Source organism: Podarcis cretensis (assembly GCF_951804945.1).
Source record: "Podarcis cretensis genome assembly, chromosome: 13".
Taxonomy (NCBI): Eukaryota; Metazoa; Chordata; class Lepidosauria; order Squamata; family Lacertidae; genus Podarcis; species Podarcis cretensis.
The window spans coordinates 27,659,505-27,680,709 of NC_137182.1; the positions used below are offsets into that span (position 1 = coordinate 27,659,505).

The following is a 21,205-nucleotide window of genomic DNA, read 5'->3' on the forward strand; positions in this document are numbered from 1 at the left end:
AATCTACAGCTGGAGTGTATTTCTTGCTTACTGGTAAAAAGGCAAATGAGAATGCCGCTGCTCTGACCTCAAGCACCAAAACAAGCACTATGAGATCTCCCTCCGATGGCAGGCCAGGTTTTCCGTGCTACAACCAAGACACCTAGATTATACAGGCGACACTTCCACAGGGGGAACAACAAGCACCCCAACGGTCACGTGCACAGAGGGCAACTCTCCTCCTCCTCCTCGTGTGCAAGAAGCACCGAGAACATGATCATTTGTGTACAAAATATATTGCATGAAGGAGGCTCTCTAGTCACCCCCAACCTTAGCAGCTACTTTGCTGGAGTATTAACCGTCACAATGATCAACTCCGAGTTAGGAGTGATCAATTTACCGTTTAACCGTTTGCACTTGCACACACTGGCTGGTGGCTGCTGCTTGGAATAGGATACCACTCATAACCAGAGCTGAATGCTTCCCTATCTGACTTCCTTCCGGTGCCTCAGGGTGGTCAGGCAGCCGGGACCCACTCAACCCTCAGCACAATGGTAAGCCCCCAAAACACGCCTGCTGCCAGAGGGCATTAATACATAGGACAACTCCTTCTCAAAGCTACCCACGGCTGAAGGAGACAAGATGGGGCCGTGACTTCATTCGTGGAAACAGTAGGAAGTGATCTTTCCGAAGAGGCAAGACAGTCAATGTCACAGTCTGAAGAACAACAACAACTACAACTTGGGGCCTAAAGTGCACTCTGCCCTGCATGGCTGCGACATTTGCGCCCATGGCTATGCCATACATGTGGCAGTAGCGGCTGACAGATTATAATCGGCATGATTAGGAGTCACAGGGACTTGTACTGGAATGCTAGCAGCCAACACTCAAGGGAAAGATGACAGCTTCAGACCTGCAGGACAAGGAGCGCTGCAGCGATGGAGTGTAAATGTGCACCCTGAATTTCACTTGTGCTACCATGGATGCTGCTACATTTGTATAGCTTTCCCCATTTAGAATTATCTCCAAGCGATGCTGTTTATAGTAATTTTCTCCCCTCCTCTCTTCAAGTTAACCACAATTTTAACGTGTTAGTATGTAGTGTCTGCATTCAAAAACGGAATAGCTATTTCAGTCCTTCTAATGCTCACCTCTTAAAAAGAAAAAAACCAGAATTCCCCACTTCGCAGGCATTTCTCTGCCCTATGCTAGGCAAAGATCAGTTGCTTCAACCTGGCCCAAGAGATCCAAAACAGTCCTGTTTGGCTTGCGTTTCTGGAAAATATTCACTGGACCCTTGATCTTGAACAGTAGTTGTTTATGAACTGGGGTGGCTCTTCCCTCCATGACCTGAATGGCAAGGGAAATGAGAAACCCACACAGATCTGCAGACAAGGGTTCTCACCCAGCTGTGCCAAGAGACGTCCTTTTAAGTCCAGGTGTGAAATGCATAGATGGAAGTGAGTAATGGTAAGTTTGTCCGGGTTCTTGAAACAGTTTGGGGGTTGGGAGAATCAACAGCAGGAATGTATTTTTCATGCAGGTTTCTGAGGGATGGGAAGGGAAGGGAAAATCTGAGAACACAGGTCCATTTTTTTGGTGCTGTGGAACCATGCCCAGCTGCTGTTTTTCACCTTGGGATGGGAGGCAGAGGAGGGGCCCCACGAGTAGCTGAAAAAGAAATAGACTGTTAATGCCACAGATGCATCACCATAGGAAGTTAGGCTTTACAAAGATGCTGATAACAACAACAACAACAACAATTTATTATTTATACCCCGCCCATCTGGCTGGGCTTCCCCAGCCACTCTGGGCGGCTTCAAAAAAAATATTAAAATAATGTGCTACATCAAACATTACACAAAGCAAAAGAGATTATTATTATTATTAGTAGTAGTAGTAGTAGTAAGTATACCACCCTTCACCCAAAGATCCCAGGATGGTTTACAACAGAAAATGAGAACAAGGATAGTTCACAATAGAAAATCAGATACAAAATACAAAACAAAACAAAATTGATAACCTCCCAATAATCAATACAAAGTTTCCACATTGCTACCGCTATCCCTAGATAGTCATTTTGCCAGGGCTGAGGTGCAGACCTCATTAGACCCAGGCATCCCTGTTTGGCCCAGGAGGCTATTTTTGCCAAGCTGCATCCACCTGCCCTACACCTGACATCAAGTGCAGGGCAGGTAATAAGCTCAGCTGAAGGGGGCTTTGCAGGCATTACTGATCAGCTGGGACTGCAAAGCCCCGTACCAAGTGCTCAGCAAGGCCAGGCCATCAGCTGACAGTCAGTGTTTTGAAATCCCTTGTAAAGTGCCATGCAAGACCTGTTGGGTGAAAAAAGGATGACCTGGCACCACTGTGATATCAGGTGACTTACAGGTGGGTGGATCTGTCCATCCATAAAACTTGGTCCGCGTGGGATGGGGGAAGGTAATAATTTGCCGCACAAGCCAAATTCAGTTCCCCACCACTGCATGATGCAGATTTGAGTTACGCAAAAAAAAAATATTAAAGCTGAATCCTATTGAATTGTAGTGTTGGAAGGGACCCCAAAGGACATCTAGTCCAACCCCCTGAAGTGAAGGAATCCTGCCTACAGCCATCCTTAGGTGGGCTCAAACCACCAACCTTCTGATTAACAGCCAGACACGCTAACCCGTTGTGCCACTTCAAACTTGCACATCGTTCTCATGTTTTCCAGGTAGCTAGGCTTCTGCATCTTGTTCAGCCCATTCCAGCAAATCCTTTGCCATGAAGAGCAGTGAGTCATCACGTTCCCACCCCCGGGGCTCCCCAGTCGGTCTGCTTCTGCAGCTGCTCCTGTAACTCCTGCATTCCCTCTTCCTCACAAAGGCACAATGAACTTGGACAAGTCTAAATCAGAACCAGTATTAAATTTATGCAAGACTGCACAGTTTGCATAATTTGAAAAGGCCCGGAAACAGAATGAAGGAAATGTTGATGATTTTAAATAAAATCATCTCATTCGTAATGCTGGCAAGCCATATTCTCAGTCCCACAGAATTAAATTGCTTATCACAACTTGCCAAATTTTCAAGCATGGAGCTGAAAATAGTTTGCTTTATGAACTATCAGCCAGATACCTGGGAGACCAATAAGCAGATGTGAGCCAAATCAGTGCTCACCTCTATTCGTTTTGCTGGGATAAATCTTCTGGAAGTGCTTGAACTCTTCTGGCGCTGGGAAATCTTCCACTGGATGAAAGGAGTATTTAGATTCAAAGTCATCTGCAGAAAAGGAGGAAAATAAGGCCTGAAAACCATTTCTGGTCTAAAGGATTCCCACTGCCCTACTTTTCGCATCCATAAAACCCTGAGGCTGGAATGATGGCTAAAATGGCAAAACTTGAAGAAGCCCCACCCTGAAAGTAAGGCATGGGGCCGCTCTCTCCAGGTGCCAAATTTTGGTCACCATTATATGCAAATGACAGGCTGGGGGCAGAATCCACCAGGAAATCAGAGTCACCTGGTAATAAGAGCTTTGTGCAGAGTGTCAGAATGGGCATGAGTCAGCATTTCAACATTCCTATCTATCTATCTATCTATCTATCTATCTATCTATCTATCTATAGTTTGTGTCACTGCTTCTCCAAGTACCTGTTTGGGCATTCTGTACAAAATGAAATGTACCTAAAATAAACTGATACAGACTATAAATAAAAACATCCAGCGGATATATAATTCAAAACATCAGATGCTTAACAAGCTGTCAACACCAAAAGCGAGAAAGCGACTCCATCTGTACACATGCTAAGCCAAACCCAACGAAGGATAATGAGGAAGTTCCCAGAGAACTTTGCACCTCCTTTCCTGGGTTGCTAGAAGTGAAGCCACAGTTTGGCTTAGCTTCAGACATTTGGTCTATTTTGCTTCAGACCAACCACGAGATGTTGGCAATGTTTGTTCTGTGGCTGGACACGCCGAGTTTGTCTGGAGCAAGAAAAGCCATGAACCCAAATTTAGACATAGGATTAGGGGAAACCATGGCTTAGTTCACAGCAGTGCAGCATCAGCAGGATGAAAGGAGGAGCAAAACTGCAGCAATCTCCTCTCTGGGAACCCACAGGGTCACTCATTCATGCCAAGCCATAGTATGACTTGGCAGTCTACGCTAACACGTCTGTGCCAGTGTCTTTCGTTTTAGAGCTGCTTCCTAAGCTTGTATGAAGTTTCATCCCCAACACACACACTTCTTCCTGGCTGATCACAGTATTTTTTATAGCCACCGATACCAGCCAAACCAGCAGAAGTATCGTAATTCTGGGCAGGCTGGTTTTCCTTTGAATCCAGCACATGTCTCAAAGCCAACTTAAATGCACCTGACACCTATAATTTAAGGTAACAGCAGGTTCTTTCTACTCACCTCCTAAGAAAGACCTGACAGTGGAAATAGAGTCCCGGTGTCCATTTCTCATGGGTGGGGGAGGGGGAGGAGGTCCAACTGGCGTCCTGGTGGGTGGGGGTGGAGGTTTCCCACGGCTCGTAGGGTCTGACGTCCCGTGTATTCTGTAGGGTGGGGGAGGCGGAGGCGCATCTCTACCGCCATTTCGGATCATGGGTGGTGGCGGTGGAGGGGCTGCAATGGAAATTTGCCAGGTCAGGATTTCATGAGCTAGCTTAGTAGCCAAAAAAGGAAAAAGCAGAGTTCCCTAGGTAGCCAAGCAAACAGCCCTAGGCCTTTCATCAACATCATTGACTCTGCAGGCCCTTGACAGCCTTGTCTTTTCCTTGCACCTGCTATATAGGGTTCCGAGTTTCTTTTCCTGACCTCCCAACTCTGTTAAGGAATTTTCTTACTTATTGAAGAGGCTAATTCACCTATGTGACCCTTAGCATGGCAAGTTGTAGGCTACCAAGCCCTTGGCGAGCATTGTGCGCAGGCTGAAGTGACTGATCACGACGTACCTGCACCAACTGTCCTCTCTGCTTCTTTTTGGAGGGTTTGCAGCTGCATGGGGAGTCACGATCTGAGCACAAAATAGGCTGATCAGATGATTGTGCTCCACAGTAACAAACACCCCACACTAAACAGGTTGGCTTATTTGTAGGGCAAGAATGTAATACCTGCTTTTTGTTGTCGCTGTTCCGAAAAGCACGAGCATCTACTAATTAATGACCAGCTTTTTAATAACTATGAAGCTGTGGGGTCCTTTTTAGCAAGTCAGCTGTTAGGAGGGAAAGGCATACTCTTCTGCACAACACCGAAAACTAAATTCGATCCCACATGTCTTGGTAGCAAAGACTCTCGCTGTGAAACTTGAATTTATATTCCAGTCTTCCAAGCACCACTAACATGCTATGGTGGCAGTACCCTTTGTGCATGATGCCTGGGATGAGGAAGCTGGTCCTTCGGGTGCTGAGTTGGACTCAAAACTCCCACGAGCCACAGCCAGCATAGCCTACAGTCAAAAATTGGCTACAACTTAAAAATGTCGGAAACTGCATATCCACACAATCATCCTCGTCTTTGCACAGCTCTTTCAAGCCTTCAAATGTTTCACCTGCAGATTTAGGAGGAGTGACAACTCTCCGCTGGCATCCACCTGCCTTGGGAAACAATGGAAGAAGGGTGTGCCTTTGGGGAAAACTAAGACTGTGAATTTGTGGCTTGGCCAGGTGACACCTTGCAAGTTTGTGGCAAAGGTATGGTTCAAACTGAAAACTTCCTAATTCACAGCTCACTCGTAGCTGCTATGCTACAGAGCATGAAACCAGGCCATTCCTGACCTTCTTAAACCCACCGCATACACATCCTGGCACCAAGATCGGACAAGGCCGCATTTTTTTCTCTTGAGAGATTAACGAGAGGCTGTCAACGCCAAGACCACCTCCAGTTTTTCACAAACAAGGGCTAGGAGATGCTCTTACCTGCGCCCCGGCTTGGAGGGTCACGGGCAGGAGGTGGGGGCCGACTGCTCTGTAAAGAAGGGGATGCTGAAGGGGGCGGGGGAGGAGCCATACCCCTCCCAGGCCCTGGTGTCTTTCGATGCAAGGAATTGTGTCTCTGCGGAAGCTCGGGAGCGGACTCATTGGTGGGGCTGGCGGGGCCGTTGGGTACACCGGGGGGTTGGCGGTAAGGTGGAGGAGGGGGCGCCAGAGACTGGCCCTGACTGCTTGGTCCCGTTCGGATATTCACTGGGGAAGGGGGCGGCTTGATAGGGGGAGGAGCTGGTGGTCCATCCCGAGTCCCTGGGAGCCGCTGTCCTGGCGTTGGTGGCAAGGGCTTTTCACGGTTGTAGGAAGGTGCTTTGCTGCTGTGCATGGGAGGAGGGGCAGGGGGTGCGTTGGCTCGGCGTCCCGGGGGTGGAGGCGGCGGAGCCGATGAGCTGTGTTTCATGCCGGTGCCGCTGGCGGTATTTGGCCGCGAGAGATCTGGCAAGGAAGGTCTCTGCATGCGCGGAAGTTCCGGAGGGGAAGCCCGGCTGTTGTCAGCATCATCTTGGGGCCGGCTGCTGGTTGCAGACACCGGGGGCCGCGGAGCTGCTGATCTGGACCCAGGGACCTGGAGGCACTGCTTCCCAGAGGGACTTTCTGAAACCAAGGAAAGCCAGCACAGAGTTGCTTATTAGAGAAGCGAAATAGATCAACATCTCCTTCCAATATAAAGCAACTCCTTTTGGCAAAAACCACCATCCAATTAAGTGGAAACTGACAACATTTGTCCTTGTACTGAGACCACAGCCAGTGATATACTGTTCATGCAGAGCCTATATTCTAAATGACTGGGAGGTTTTCAGATTTCTGGACACAAATGTTTCCCACAGCAGAAGGGATGAACGACGCAAGTCAAATTTTAATTGCTGGACACAGAAGGGACATCAGGGGAAAGAAAAGGGCGACTTCTTGATTGCCAATGTAATCCTGGCAGGCAGCTAAAGCTTTGGACAATTCACTCATTTAGGGGTGCAAAATTCTGTTATTCCGTCCATTAACTTCCTACATCTACAGCTTCCTGAACAAGGGTCCTCTGATTCCCTTGCCTGTTCAACCCACTTGGCCTTCCTGGCACCCCTCATCTCCAGGCACTGTGAGAGTCCTCACTTCCAGCACTTTATCCTTGGCCAACCCTACGTCCACATGCTTCTGAGCCCACTGCCTCCTACTTTCCAGTGCAACTTTCCCTCACTGGATTCCCAGCTTTCAAGCTCCTTGTTGCTCCTTTACTTCTCTCTCTTCTCCATGTTTCAGAAGCCCGACTGGCTTCAACTACAAGTCAGGTGTTAAGTGTTGATGGTCCCTTGCTGTGGAATGCTCTTCCAGCAGAGATTCGGCAGGACTCCTTGCTGGTAATTTTCTATCATCTCTCCCAGACCCTATTCACTTGCTTATACTTTTCTCCATTGAGTCAGTTTTAAAAAAACATTTCCCATTTTTTAAATACAGTGGTGCCTCGCAAGACGAAATTAATCCGCTCCGCGAGTCTCTTCATGTAGCGGTTTTTTCATCTTGCGAAGCAAGCCCATTGACGGATTAGCGCTATTAGCGGCTTATCGGCTTTTAGCGTCTTATCGGCTTATCGGATCAGCTGATAAGCGGCTTAGCGGCTTAGAAAAAGGGGGGGGAACCCGCAGGAACTCGCAAGACATTTTCGTCTTGCGAAGCAAGCCCATAGGGAAATTCATTTTGCGAAGCGCCTCCAAAACGGAAAACCCTTTCGTCTAGCGGGTTTTCCGTCTTGCGAGGCGTTCGTCTTGCGGGGCACCACTGTACTATTTTATATTGTGCCATGCTTAATGTATTTTGTTGTAAACTGTCTTAATGATGAAGGGGAGGTCAACAAATATTGTGTGTGTGTGTGTGTGTGAGAGAGAGAGAGAGAGAGAGAGAGAGAGACAGACAGCCAGACAGAGACAGAGAGAGAGAGAGAGAGAGAGAGAGAGAGAGAGAGAGACAGACAGAGAGAGAGAGAGAGAGAGAGAGAATGACAGCAGCTGAATGACAGTGTTCAACCCCACGGGATTTTCACAGCGGCCAACAAGTTAAATAATCAAGTCAAACAATGATCGATATTAAAATTCAGAACAGAAACTTATCAGAGGTAATGTAAACACACATGTCTCTTTGGGGAAGGCATTCCATAGAGAGGGTGCGCTTCACCCCTACCTTCAAAAATCCTCTCTTGGCCACCACCAGCTTCACCTTAGATGGCCAGAGTATCCAAAGGGGGACCTCAGAAGAAGATCTAGAGGTCCAAGTAAGCTCACGTAGAAGCAAGCAGTCTTGTAATACACCGGTAATACACACAGGCAGACAGGTGGGGGAGGAGACATGGTTTCCACCCTTGATATTAAGCCTGACTAGTCTCAGCTCCACAGACATTAAGTGCCACTACAAGGCGACATAAATTTTCCTGATCGTTTCAATAAGGAATGGACTTGCTCTCAAAACCAAGTTGCAATCACTCTTCATCAGGAGCTAGGGTAGTTGATTACTCAAACACAAGATTCAATGTCTGGTATTTCACAAATCATGATTTAAACCACTTTTATTCAGTCTAGTCCAGTCCACATTCTGTGGTCCTCACCTGAACTGTCCTTTACTCCCACAGGTCGAAGCTTGGGGACACCACCCTGGAAGAGGCCGCCCTTTGGTGGCAGAGGGGATGCGCTGGAGTTGTAGCCGCCACTGCCCTTGGATTCTGGAAGAAAAAGGCCCCTGGGTTATTTATTTAGTTTCTAAACACATTTTTTAAAATACCACCTCAGGAACATAGGGAACGACCTTACTCTGAGACAGACCGTAGATCCAAGCTGCTCAGTTCTGTCTATGCCGCTGGGCAGTGCTTTTCTCCAGGGTTTCAGGCAGGAATTTCCCCCAGCTCTAACTGGAGGTGCCAGGGATTGACCCTGGGGCTTTCCAATTACAGTGGAACCTCTATTTACAACCATAATTCATTCCGGCGGCCCGTTCTTTAGGCAAAACAGGCCGCTGGTACCGTTGTGTGCATGTGCAGATGCAAACACAGAAGCCGTTTCTGCGCATGCGTGAATCGCGGCAAACCCGGTATTTACTTCTGGGTTTGCTGTGGTCGCGACTTGGATCGGGCCCAAATAGAGGCAGTTGTAAGTAGATGTTCTACTGTACACAAGAGATGCTCTAAAGAGACGCTCTGCTCTGCTCTACACTGAGCTATGGTTCTTCTCTTCTGGGCTTTACATAGGCAGCCTCCACCATATTCTTTTACTCAAGATGCTGCTTCTCAGCATGTGGGCAAGGCAAAGGCCCAGTGGTATTGGAGTCATCTCCTCCTGAAGTGGCAGTGTGAAAGCAGAGAAGGTAATAACTTTACTGCTTAAGATCACATGGGTGTCAGACAGCGGCTGCTACCTGAAGAGCTAAGCACGAATACATCGTAGGCTGTGCATTTACCTTCATGCCAGGATTAGAGACACCTGTTTCCGAGGATTTAAGTGTGCAGCTGCCAGTTTTATTTTACTGCTAACTGCAACACTTTATTTCAAGCATTTGCACCACTGGGACCTGTGCAGTTTAGGAGGTAGTTTGCTGCTGCCTTCCTTCAGAGAACAAAGAGAGCATATTTTGCAACTACAAACACAGACAGGAGAGTGCTGCTTGTGAGCTTCCCAGAGGCATCTGACCACGGTGGGAATGCTGGATTAGCTAGACCTTTGGTCTGATCCAGCAAGGCTTTTCTTATGCTGGCATACAGAGGGGGACTGTGCAAGAACTCACGCTGCCAAACTAGGAGGCATTACGCTGCCAGAGGGAATGATGGCCTCAGTCACAAAACAAAGGGACTGACTGCAGAGCCCTTCCCCCAACAGATCAAGGGAGAGAGCTATTGACAGCTCAGTCCGTAGAGCCTGAGACTCTTCATCTCAGGGTTGTGGGTTTGAGTCCCACATGGGGCACAAACCCACAAGAGTCCTGCCTTGCAGGGGCTTGGACTAGATGACTCTCGTGACCATTTCCAATTCTATGATTCCATGAAGGGATGCAATCCAGACCACCAAGTTCCACAAGCTATGAGTTGAGTTCAACACAGAAGGTACCCTCTGAGAAGTGACCTGAGCAGCGCAGTCAGTAATTGCTACTCCTGCGAGGTTCTGCTCAGGAGTAAGGTGGGGTAATGGGGTGGCAGGTTGAGAATGACTCACGGCGTGTGCCAGCAAATGACTCCAGGTAACTCAAGCGAGTGAACCCAGCCACATGCTGCAGTGCACGGGCCCTTCTGTCTTTCCCCAACTCCTCATACGGCACAAAGCCAGATCAAGCACACAGCGTATCAAACAGACAAATGTAAGCAAAAACATCACCCCAAGGGCAATTTTATGGGCCACAGCCCTCTCCCTCCCCACCTGCCTCACCTGATGCCTCTGTTCGTAGAGATTCTAGGCCATTTCCTCCCATACCTGCTGCTGAATTATTTTAAGAGAGAATGCTCAACAGAAGGGCTGAGCACCATCTGGAAATTGGGGGGGGGGGAGGAGGAGGCTACCAGGAGCTTTCCCAATTAGATAGCAAAGATCTTATTGCAATTGCCCCAGACCCCATACTTACTCTCAATGACAGGTGCACTCCGGTCATTGACTTGGGTCACCTTTTTCAACTTGGCCCCTTTACAGATGTCTTGCAGCAAGGCTCCCCTCCCTCGCTGCTCATCCCTGTTCAGTTTTGGAGGGTCTGTGTTAGCCTGAAAAGAGAAGATCGGCAACCAGGTTAAGTGGAGAAAGATAAGCACAGGAGTAGTTCTTGGGTGCCCCTGTGAATGCTTCTCAGCAGGGCTCTTTGTATGTGGACAGAAGGGAAGCAGGCAGGGACAGGAGGACCACCTACCTGATTGAAAGTTGGGGGTGGGGGTGGTCCAGGGGGAGGGGGAGGAGGTATTGGCATCTTTGCCCCACTCCCTGCCGACTCAGCGTAAAAAGAACTTTTGGTCACTCATAAACCTGCAATGACAGGGGTGAAACAGAAAACTGTTACAAAGGAGAAACAGCAGCAAATGAAACAGCAGGAGGCAGTGACGGAACCTGGTGGGCATTGTTGCAGTTTCATGCCCACTTCAGTAGCTGTCATGAGAGAATGCCACTGAGGTAAGTATTTTATTCAGCTGATTAAAAAAAGAGAGTATTTCATACAAGGTGACTGCAAAGGAGTTAAGAAAATAAACACAATAGCAGCAGGAGCACCACTGCATAATAAACAACACACCAGGATAAGAACTAAAATGCTTTAAAGGCGAGGGGAAACGAAGGTAGCTGCAAGCAAGCTTTGAAGCTGCAGACCCAGGAGACACATGTGCAATATAGACCATATTCAAGACAACATAGGGGCACACATGGAGGACAACAGGTAAATCAAAATTATCTGCCTTAACTGAAAAAGTGAAATGCAGTTTACAAATAAAAATGACAACTCAAGTATTCCACCCTACCCCCCCCAACGGATTATCAACAGAGATTATTATTATCATTATTTATTGAATTTATATACCGCCCTATTAGTGATGTGAGGTGAGAATATTCTCCGGAGAATATTCTCTGCTAGAAAATTCTATGGAGAATATTCTCCACAAACTGCAAATTCTAATGTAAGAACTAGTTTTACAACCAACAATAAAAAAAATCTAGTAAATAGTAAGTCAAGCTGTGATATTGCCAGTGTAAGTTAGTGGCAGGCTTAGTGATTGATGTGAGTCATTCATGTTGAATTTTCAATTTCAAGTTTGGTGCAAAAAAATCAAAGAATGTGAATTCAATGCATTGCCCCACTGAATAAAAGTATCTGTACAGTTTTTGGTTGCCATCTAAACAAGTTTACCCATGAATAAAAATGCATATTAACTAATTATATCATTTTCAATGCATTAAAATAAATGTTCTCCTATTTTAAATGAAAATTCTCTAATAGTCTCATTAATCGAGAATATTCTCGAGAACTTAACATCACTACGCCCTATAACTGGAGGTCTCAGGGCAGTTCACAAAATAAGATTAAGGAAGGACCGTTTTATATTGTGCTATCATTTAACATTGCTGGCATTCTGAGCTGCTCTCTACCATCTTTTGCGTAAGCCACAGAACTAGCCAACAAAATGGAAGGATAAAGGAAAAGAGTTGCAGGTAGAAGTCAAGTGTGCTCATACCTCTGTACGATATACAGAATTTTAGCTATGGTACCCAGATTTCTAGTTTTCTTGTTTATTTTTAAAAACCCTTTCTCATACGGAGGTACCGTACTTTTCCGTGTATAAGACTATATTTTTTTCCTGAAAAATCTTGCTAAAAAATTGGAGACGTCTTATACATGGATAGTGAATAGGGAGGACGTTTGATTGGTTGCTGCTGCGTCTGTTAGCGGTTATTGTGTGTGTGATTGGTTGCAGAGTCAATGGGTGGTGATGATTGCCTGGCACTGTGGCAATTGGGCGGGCAATCAGCAGCTTCTGCTGGCGAGGGGACAGAAAGGAGGTGGATTTTGTGACATGTGCAGGTGAGCGATTTATGGCAATCCCCCCCCCAAAAAAGCTGAACAACCCTGTGTAATCTCCCCCCATTTTCTGAAATTTGAGTCCCCCAAAATATGGGGCATCTTATCCATGGGGGCATCTTATAGACGGAAAAGTACAGTAAACAGCCTCCTAACAAGTGACACTCTGAACATAGGTATACCACAAATTTAATCAGGTTTGAAAGAAACTCATTTAACTGTCACGGTTCCCAACCAAGGAACCACCCAGACAACTATAGTCTTGTGAAGAGACCGAAGATCTCTTAACAACATACTCAACACTCTCCCAAATCAACCGTTCCAACAGTTCTCCGAAGGAAACCGTGACAATTTAAGTGATATAAAACTAGTTTCGATTTGTAGAGCAGATTGACTCATAATGAAAACCACCCCCTGGTGAATATATTTCATGAACACAACTATAATAAGTGAGCCTGGAAAATTCCCAGGATCAAAATCACTTGAAGTCTGGTGAGGGGGGCGGGGATCAAAGAATTTGACATGTTCATATCCTATAACTGGGAATAAGAATGTGCAAGGATGCTTCTGATGCTTCTAACTGCAGGCCAACCTATACCCTGGGAAAGAGTTTAGTTTTAATACAGCACTGCGTTAGCTGGCAGTGCTATAGCAGGCTCTGCATAACCTGATCGACAGGCAGAAACATCCGCCACCACGTCACCACAGAAATACTTTGGACGAAGCAGATACAGGAAGAAGGGGTGTGATTCACCCTAGATACACAATGCCGATACCTGTCAGAAGCACAAGCCCAATGTCATCAAATTACCAGTCGGAACTATTACAGACAAGCCAGTCTAATGCTAGTGGAATGCACCCGGTTTCAGCACCTGCCCGTCCAAGGAAGGGAGTTGCAGCAGCTTAAGGCAAAGCAGAGGAATGGAGTTCTGATGAACTCCAACCAAGGAGGAGCTGCCAAGAAAGCTGACTCCCCTGAAACCCTCATGCAAGGCAACCCATAATAGTACTTAAGAGACCGGATACCTTTGCCAAACCCCAGCTCTGCCAGAGGAGGTGTGAAGCTTTTTAAAATACTGGCTAAAAAGCAAGTCCAATACTGAATGAAAAAAGCTTGTGAGACCGCAACTCCAGGCATCTCCACCACCACCCTAAGAGCAGGCGAAAGTAGGCATTTCCCAGCCAAAAGGCACGATCCACTAAGAACGTTTCCCATACGTGAAATTAACAGAAGCTGCAAGAACACACATCTGTTCTGGATATGCTCTAGGGCACCTGCAGTTTCCAAATCTGAAAAAAACTTTGTTTTTAAAGAAATGCTTCTGACCTTCGTGGATACAGAGATGTGAAAGAGGATACTTGCATCAGCTACCGTATTCTTCGCCCTATAAGACGCACCTTTTCCCCTCCAAAAATGAAGGGGAAATGTGTGTGCGTCTTATGGGGCGAATGCAGGCTCCTTGGCTTCAGCGATAGCTCCGGAGCGATAGCTCCTGCGCTCCGGAGGCTTTGCGTTGCTTCCGCTGAAGCCAGGAGAGTCTGCTCTTTGAGGCTGGCGGTGGAGAAAGCAGCGCTTCCCCCATGGCCAGCCCCAGAAGATGGGGGGCCTTCCCGCTACTCTCCAACCCTCCTGTGGGCTTTTGCGGGAGATGGGGGAATTCCCCCACCTCCCACAAAAGCAGGCAAAAGCCGCACGCTCTTTAAAGGGGCTCCACGGCTTCTGCTGGCTTTTCTAGGAGGTGGGGGAATTCCCCCACCTCGTAGAAAAGCCCGTAGGAGCCGCACAGCCTTTAAAGAGCGCGCCGCTCTTGGGGGCTTTTCCCCGAGGAGGGAGAAGGGACAGACTGGCCGAGTCCGTCCCTTCTCCCTCCTGTGGGCTTTTGCGGGAGATGGGGGAATTCCCCCACCTCCCGCAAAAGCAGGCAAAAGCCACGCGCTCTTTAAAGGGGCTCCTGCTGGGAGAAGGTCTTGGAGTAGCATACAGGCTGCGTGCAGCCTGTCCGCTGCTCCCAGAGCTGCGGGGGGGAAATCATATTTTTTTCCTTGATTTCCCCCCCTGAAAACTAGGTGCATCCTATGGGCCGGTGCGTCCAATAGGGCAAAAAAAACCGGTATTTCCCCTAAAACATAGATTCCCAAAGCAGTGCCCTCCAGGTGTTGCTGGACGACAACTCTTAGCATCATTGATCACTGGCCACGCTGGCAGAGGTTGATAGGAGCTGCAGTCCACTATCACATCTGGAGGGACGCACCTTGCCTATCTTTGCTCTCAAATATCCAGGGAACAGAAAATATTAGGTACCTCCAATTTCAACATTCACAAAAGAGGCATGCAGGCTATGTGGCAGGCAGGAGCATTTCCTCTCGAATACAGTGGTACCTCAGGATGCGAAGGGGATCCGTTCCGGAGCCCCATCTGCATCCTGAAGCGAACACAACCCGTGACTGCGTGTCTGCGCGGGTCGCGATTCACCACATCTATGTATGTGCGTGACGTCATTTTCACCATCTGCGCATGTGCGAACGGTGAAATCCGGAAGTAATGCGTTCCGTTACTTCCGGGTCACCACGGAGCGCAACCCGAAAGCGCTCAACCTGAAGCGTATTCAACCCAAGGTATGACTGTAATCATTTTGCTGTCCTTTCCCTAAGTACGGCAATGACAAACACAGGACTGTAGAGGAACGGAGAATTTAATGCATTGGGGGGGAAAGCACAATGCAACATGTCACCTCGCGGCAAACAATCCAAGTCTGCAAAGACGGCCTCACAGGCTACCCTTAAACAGCTCTTGCAAATAAAGTCATTAAAATCACCAGCCCATTGGATGTTTTGCCAGCCTGTTTGCCTCCACACACCCTTGGCTAGTCACTTGTGGTCCCCCCCAAAAAGAAGGGGGGGGGAGGAAGAAGTTCAGGTTTTCCTACTTGGTCTTCTAAGGAAGATTCCTGCTCGCTACAGACAATCTGTCTAGTGGTTACCTGCCAACCTTCCTTAAACTGCAACAGGCTGTCTAGAAGTCAACACTGGAAATCTCAGCTCTGCCTGGTTCTCAGCAGCAGTTGACAAGAGCATCCCAAGCATCCCAAGCATCCCAAACTCTGGCAAAGTGACTGAGCCTTTGAAGAGATCAACCTGGAGAAGTGCTGCTACCATGTTTCACACCATTAATGAAATGGAAACACTCTCCCTATTGTCAGGTAAATGCTTTTTGGTTGTTCTTTTTGGACCAGTGATATTTTGTTTGACCTATAAGTCGGTCTCCCTTAAAGCTGGCTGGGCGATACTCCACAAGAATATACACGCTTCTATTCCACTGCTTATTTTCCTTCTTCCCGTCCCCACTTGTTTGCAAATCGGGCGCCTCTACCTTTTATTGTTTAGAACAGGCTAGATATTACAACTGCAACCCGATTAAACAAATGTCAATTCATTGTCAGACGTCTTTGCCCCAACCAGCTGTTGCTGAAAGTATTTCATGCTACCAGGATCTATGCATCCTCTGCCTCGTTACTTGTGGTCAATGTATACAAGCTTGCTGGTGCCCAAAGGACAGGCAGTCTAACATAACCTGAAGCTGTCCTCAGAGAGCTTCTTTTCTCTGCCTGGAATAGCAGATCCCCTTATTTACTCAGATCTCCAATTTAGGAATAAAAATGCTAGATACTAACATATTTAGTATGAAAGCAATCAAATCAGAGCAATGTACACCCAAGGCTAGATATCTGCCACCACTGAGTCATGCTTTTTTTAAAAAAAAAGTTCATAGCATTGTACAATGGAAGTACTAAAAGATCCTCACAACTACTTGAAAGGGAGTAAAATTGGATGAAAAATAAAACATACCCAAGATAGGAGCTTTCAATCAAGAAGTCAGAGAACACAATTTAGTTTGTTTCATCTACTGAAGTTCTGCCTCTCCGATTCCATTCCTGTTCCGACTCTCATCCCAGTGTGCAGTCACACTTGGGTTTACAAGCATGCAAAGACGCAATGCCCATGATGTGACTACAATGTTATGGGGGCGGTGTGATAGTTTCAAAGCATGGTCACCTGAGGAGGATGGGAAGTGACTGGTCCAAAGGCAGCAAGCACTCAATTAATCACGCAGTCTCTGGGAATGCATGTGCTGCAAGACATGTAAGCTGGCAAAGATAGCCGAAGCTCTGCCTAGCATGAAAAACCCTTGATTGACTGGTGGAGTATGTCCCATTGCTTCACTTGCTGTATGTAGTAGAACACTGACTTTTTTTTTCCTAAGCAAAACACTGAATCAAGCAACTGTGGAGCAACTTGCCTGAGTCTCCTCTGCTTTTGCCTCATGAAAATTTGGTGATTAAACTGTGCACATGATTACTGGGGTGGAGGGGAAGGATCTGAAGTGGTTTTAGAATTTACAAAAAGCACCAAGTGAAGTGGCGTATATTTGAAACACCATTGAAAAGGTATACAAACACTCCATTCTGCCTGTTTTGTGACATTTTCGTGTCACTTCTGGGTTTTGTGTGATGCGCATGTGCGCAATTGCGCACATAATGAACATGTGTAAATGCCTGTATCACAATGTGCTGGTCAGCCTTGAAGGTGCCAAAGATGACCCCCCAAGGTACTATGTCACCATGTTGAAGCTTACTAGTGACTTGCGTTGGAATTTTTATTTTTATTTTTTATTTTGCTGTAGCACTGCTACTGTGGGAATAGAAGTGATTTAATCATAACAGATGCCCTGGCTCATTAACTTCCCAGAAACACAGCGAGCCAGATATAATCGCCCTCATTATTGCAAAAACAAGATGCTGTTTTCTCTCTGCCCAGCATTTACGATATTGACAATTACTTTCCTAACGATGGTCGCCTTTTGCGTGCCTCATATGCCTTAAATGGAACTAAGCAAACATGTTTACTCCCACAATGCAATTTTCTGTGAATGGCAGCAGCGAGAGTGATAAACGCAGCAAAACTGTACAGTATTGGTGAAATGCCTCCTCTCTCTTCTAGCTATTAACAGCTATTTAATAGCTAGTAACAAAATGGCGAAAGTGATCTCTCAGACATGGGGAGCAGGCTTTAACCCAGGGGTCAGCAAGGTTTACCTCACCTGGGCTGGTTCACTCCAGCAGAGATCCCTCCGTGGGCTGGATCACGCGCGGCCACAATTTCTGGCATCTGCGTCTGTGCAGACACAATTTCTGGCACCGCAGAAGCGAGTCCCCACACAGCGCTAGTTTAGCGCAGTGCGTGGGGACTTGCCGAGCGGGCGGCTCAGTTCCGGGGCGGCTCAGGAGCCGGTTAAACAACCTCCGTGGGACGCTTGTTTGCCCATGGGCCTTAGGTTGCCTACCCCTGCTTTAACCTCTTCCTAGTGCTTGCTATTCACACAAGTACTCCCAGTTCCCCAAACTGCTAACACCTGTTAACAATGCTAATTGTGGTCTGAAAGCACAGGGTGAGACTTCCCTTAAAGGCACCCAGCTAAGGGACTGAGCCAGCAGATTATGCCTTTCCTATACCTTACCAAGATCAGCCAAGAGCATCCTCTGAATGTCACTTAAAACAACACATTTGGAAATTGATGACATGCCAAGAGCCATCCCACTGACAGAACTTCCCCCCTCAGAAGCTGGTGTTGCATGGGGTCTAAGGGACTGAACTATGTGCCATGATGTCCCCCCCAAAAAAATCTACATCTACTATGAGCTCACCAAGTCCTTTCTCTCTGCCTCAGTCACCAGGCGGCAAAACGGCAACAGAAATTTTGCTTTAATCCCAGCTGCATACCCTCTCGCAGCCTATATTTGAAGTGACTTATGAAAAATCCAGGTATTAGCATGGAACAGTTACAAATATATTGTACTGTGTCATTTGTGAAACTCATCTCTGTATTCCACAAAGAGACAATAGCTTTGATTGAAGCACCAGTCATGAAGCTTACAATATTCAGAAATTTGGGTAACCAAGAACCTAAAGAAACTATTTCTGGCGAACTTCACCCTGATGGTAGAAAAAAATTAAAAGTGATTTTAGAAGGTGGACCTCCTTTAATCTTTCCATACTGGGAAAAACTGCTTCCATAAAAAAATATGTCTTGTCTGCCTAAGTTATTATCTCTTTTCAATTTTTCAGTCCAAATTTTGGCCATTGAAATATTTGGATCTAAAGAGGCTTGGGTGAATAAATCTAATCTGTATGCAACAGGCAAAACAGGTGGTTGGGGAACACCAAAAATTAACCTGCATTGTGAAGCCAATGAGTTAAGACAGGCTACATCCCTAATAACTAGTGATACATGAAAGGCATGAGTTCAAATGGAAGAAACGCACAATATGGAAATTTCAATAGATGCTATGCTTTCAATGGGCATGCAAATACAGGATGAAAATGCCCCCCCCCCCCTTTTAATAAGAACAGGCTTCAGTATTGTTATGGCTGGGGTAGGGGAAAGGTTTATATCATTTAAATGAATTTTACTTGAAACTCTGGGCCACTTGGAGGAAGGGTGTTGCAGGAGAAACTTGGAACCCTGGGATGTAATTGGCTGGTGTTGAAACAAACCACCTCTTTTATATCACAACAAGAAATAAAGGCTCAAACTGCCCTCACTCTCAAAGATTTTGAACAGCTTGTACTTTCAAGTGTTTTTTTTTTTCCATCATTCTTTTTATTAATTAATTCCACAAAAGAAAGTAAAAGACTAACACACATATATATATAAAAAAATCAATATACAAAAAGTAGAAAGAAAAGGGATTTACAAAGAGAAAACAAAAATAAATAAAAAAAATACATAAACTTTGATTTACCCATAACATTATTACATATACATCCCTTTCGAGACTTCCTTCAGCTTGTCCATAAATCTTTCGAAGCAATAATCAAGTTCACACGTTTCTCTGCTTATTATTGTCGTTAAACTTATCTCTATCTCCTATTTGCTTTCAACAGTAACTCTTTGTCTTTCACAGTGCGTCTCTGAATCCCTTTAGCGTTGTTTGTCCCTCACTAATACATTCCAGATAATCCACATACTTTCCCCAATCCTTGATAAACACTTGGTCTCTTACATACCTAATTTTCCCTGTTAATTTATCCAGCTCTGCGTAGTCCAGCAGCTTAAATCTCCACTCCTCCACCGTTGGTATTTCCTGCTGTTTCCACTTTTGGGCTAATACTACCCTTGCTGCTGCCACTGCATAGTATACTATTCTACGATCTTCTTTTTTAATCTCTTGCCTTAACATCCCTAACAGGAAAATTTCTGGTTTCTTTCTGAACGTGTATTTTAGAATCTTCTTTATTTCAATATATATATTCTCCCAGAATTGTTTCACTCTTCCACACTCCCACCACATATGGTAGAAGGAGCCCTCCTCTTTTTTACACTTCCAGCACTTCTTATCCGTCTTATACATTTTTGACAATTTTATCGGTGTTAAATACCACCTATAAAACATCTTCATGACATTTTCCTTTATCGTTGTACACGCTGTAAAATTTAGCCCCTCTTTCCAAAGCTCTTCCCAATCTTCAAATTGTATGCAGTGGCCTACATCCCTTGCCCAACGGATCATCACTGATTTAACTTCTTCATCACCTAGATTCCAATCCAACAGCATCCTATACATCTTAGATATGATTTTTACTTCATTATTTATTATCTCCGTTTGGAATTTAGAGTCTTTTTCTGCATATCCTCTTTCTTTAAAGTCTTTACTATACATCTGATTTACCTGGATATGGTGTAACCAATCATAGACATACTCCTTTACTTGATCGTACGGCTTTATCTTCCATTTCCCATCAACCTTAGTTAGCAACTGGCTATATGTAGCCCAGTTGCTTCTCATATTAATAGCCTTTATACTCATTACTTCGAGAGGTGATAGCCAATGTGGTGTTTTCGGCTCTAACAAATTCTTATGTTTTTCCCATACTTCAATTAGCGGGCCTCTAAAAATGTGATCAAATCCCTTATGTACTTTCCTCTTGTTCTTCCATAAATAGGCATGCCAGCCGAATCTATTATCGAAGCCCTCTAAATCGAGTAGCTCCGTATTCCCCAACTTTACCCAGTCCTTTATCCAACAAAGGCATGAGGCCTCGTAGTATAACTTCAAATCTGGCAGGGCAAAACCCCCCCTTTCCTTTATATCTGTCAATAATTTAAACTGAATTCTAGGTTTTTTGCCCTGCCATATGTATCTTGAGAGTATTCGTTGCCAGTCTCTAAAGATTCGGCTCCCCTTAATTATAGGGATAGTTTGAAATAGAAACATAAGTCTTGGTAAGACATTCATCTTAATTGTATTAATCCTTCCCCAGAATGACAGTTTCAGCCCTCCCCATTTTTCCAGATCTTTCCTTATGTCCTTCCACATCGGCTCATAATTATTTTTGAATAAGTCTATGTTTTTTTATGTTAACCAGATACCCAGGTATTTGACTTTTTTAACTATCTCTATCTGTGTGTATTGTTGAATGATTTCTGTTGTTTTTAAGTCCACATTTTTAGCTATCATTTTCGTTTTTGTCTTATTTAGTTTAAAACCTGCTATTTCTCCAAATTCTTCTATTTCCTTTAATATTTCTTCTATTGCTGTTATTGGTTCTTCTGTCATTATTACTACATCGTCCGCAAAGGCTTTAGTCTTATACACGTTCTGTCCTAATGTTACTCCATTTATTTTCCCATTTTGCCTTATTGAATTCAAGAGTACTTCTAAAACTATTATAAACAGTAGCGGGGA

At 45.6% G+C, this 21,205-nt stretch overlaps 1 protein-coding gene across 4 annotated transcripts in view; it reads right to left on the reverse strand.

Moving 5' to 3' along the window:
- Positions 1–1,510: 1,510 nt before the first annotated feature.
- Positions 1,511–21,205, reverse strand: part of WIPF2 (WAS/WASL interacting protein family member 2) — a 30,636-nt gene continuing 10,941 nt past the window's right edge. For 3 of the 4 annotated variants that reach the window (XM_079948829.1, XM_079948832.1, XM_079948831.1), the window contains 7 exons: positions 10,809–10,921; positions 10,533–10,665; positions 8,536–8,649; positions 5,880–6,542; positions 4,375–4,587; positions 3,138–3,239; positions 1,511–1,650 (listed from right to left, as the gene is read on the reverse strand). In XM_079948829.1, the coding sequence (XP_079804955.1) occupies positions 1,610–1,650; positions 3,138–3,239; positions 4,375–4,587; positions 5,880–6,542; positions 8,536–8,649; positions 10,533–10,665; positions 10,809–10,865 (1,323 nt within the window). In that variant the 5' untranslated portion in view covers positions 10,866–10,921 and the 3' untranslated portion in view covers positions 1,511–1,609. Of the gene's footprint in view, positions 1,651–3,137; positions 3,240–4,374; positions 4,588–5,879; positions 6,543–8,535; positions 8,650–10,532; positions 10,666–10,808; positions 10,922–16,307; positions 16,785–21,205 lie in introns of those variants that run through there. The other variant, XM_079948830.1, reaches the window with a different exon arrangement.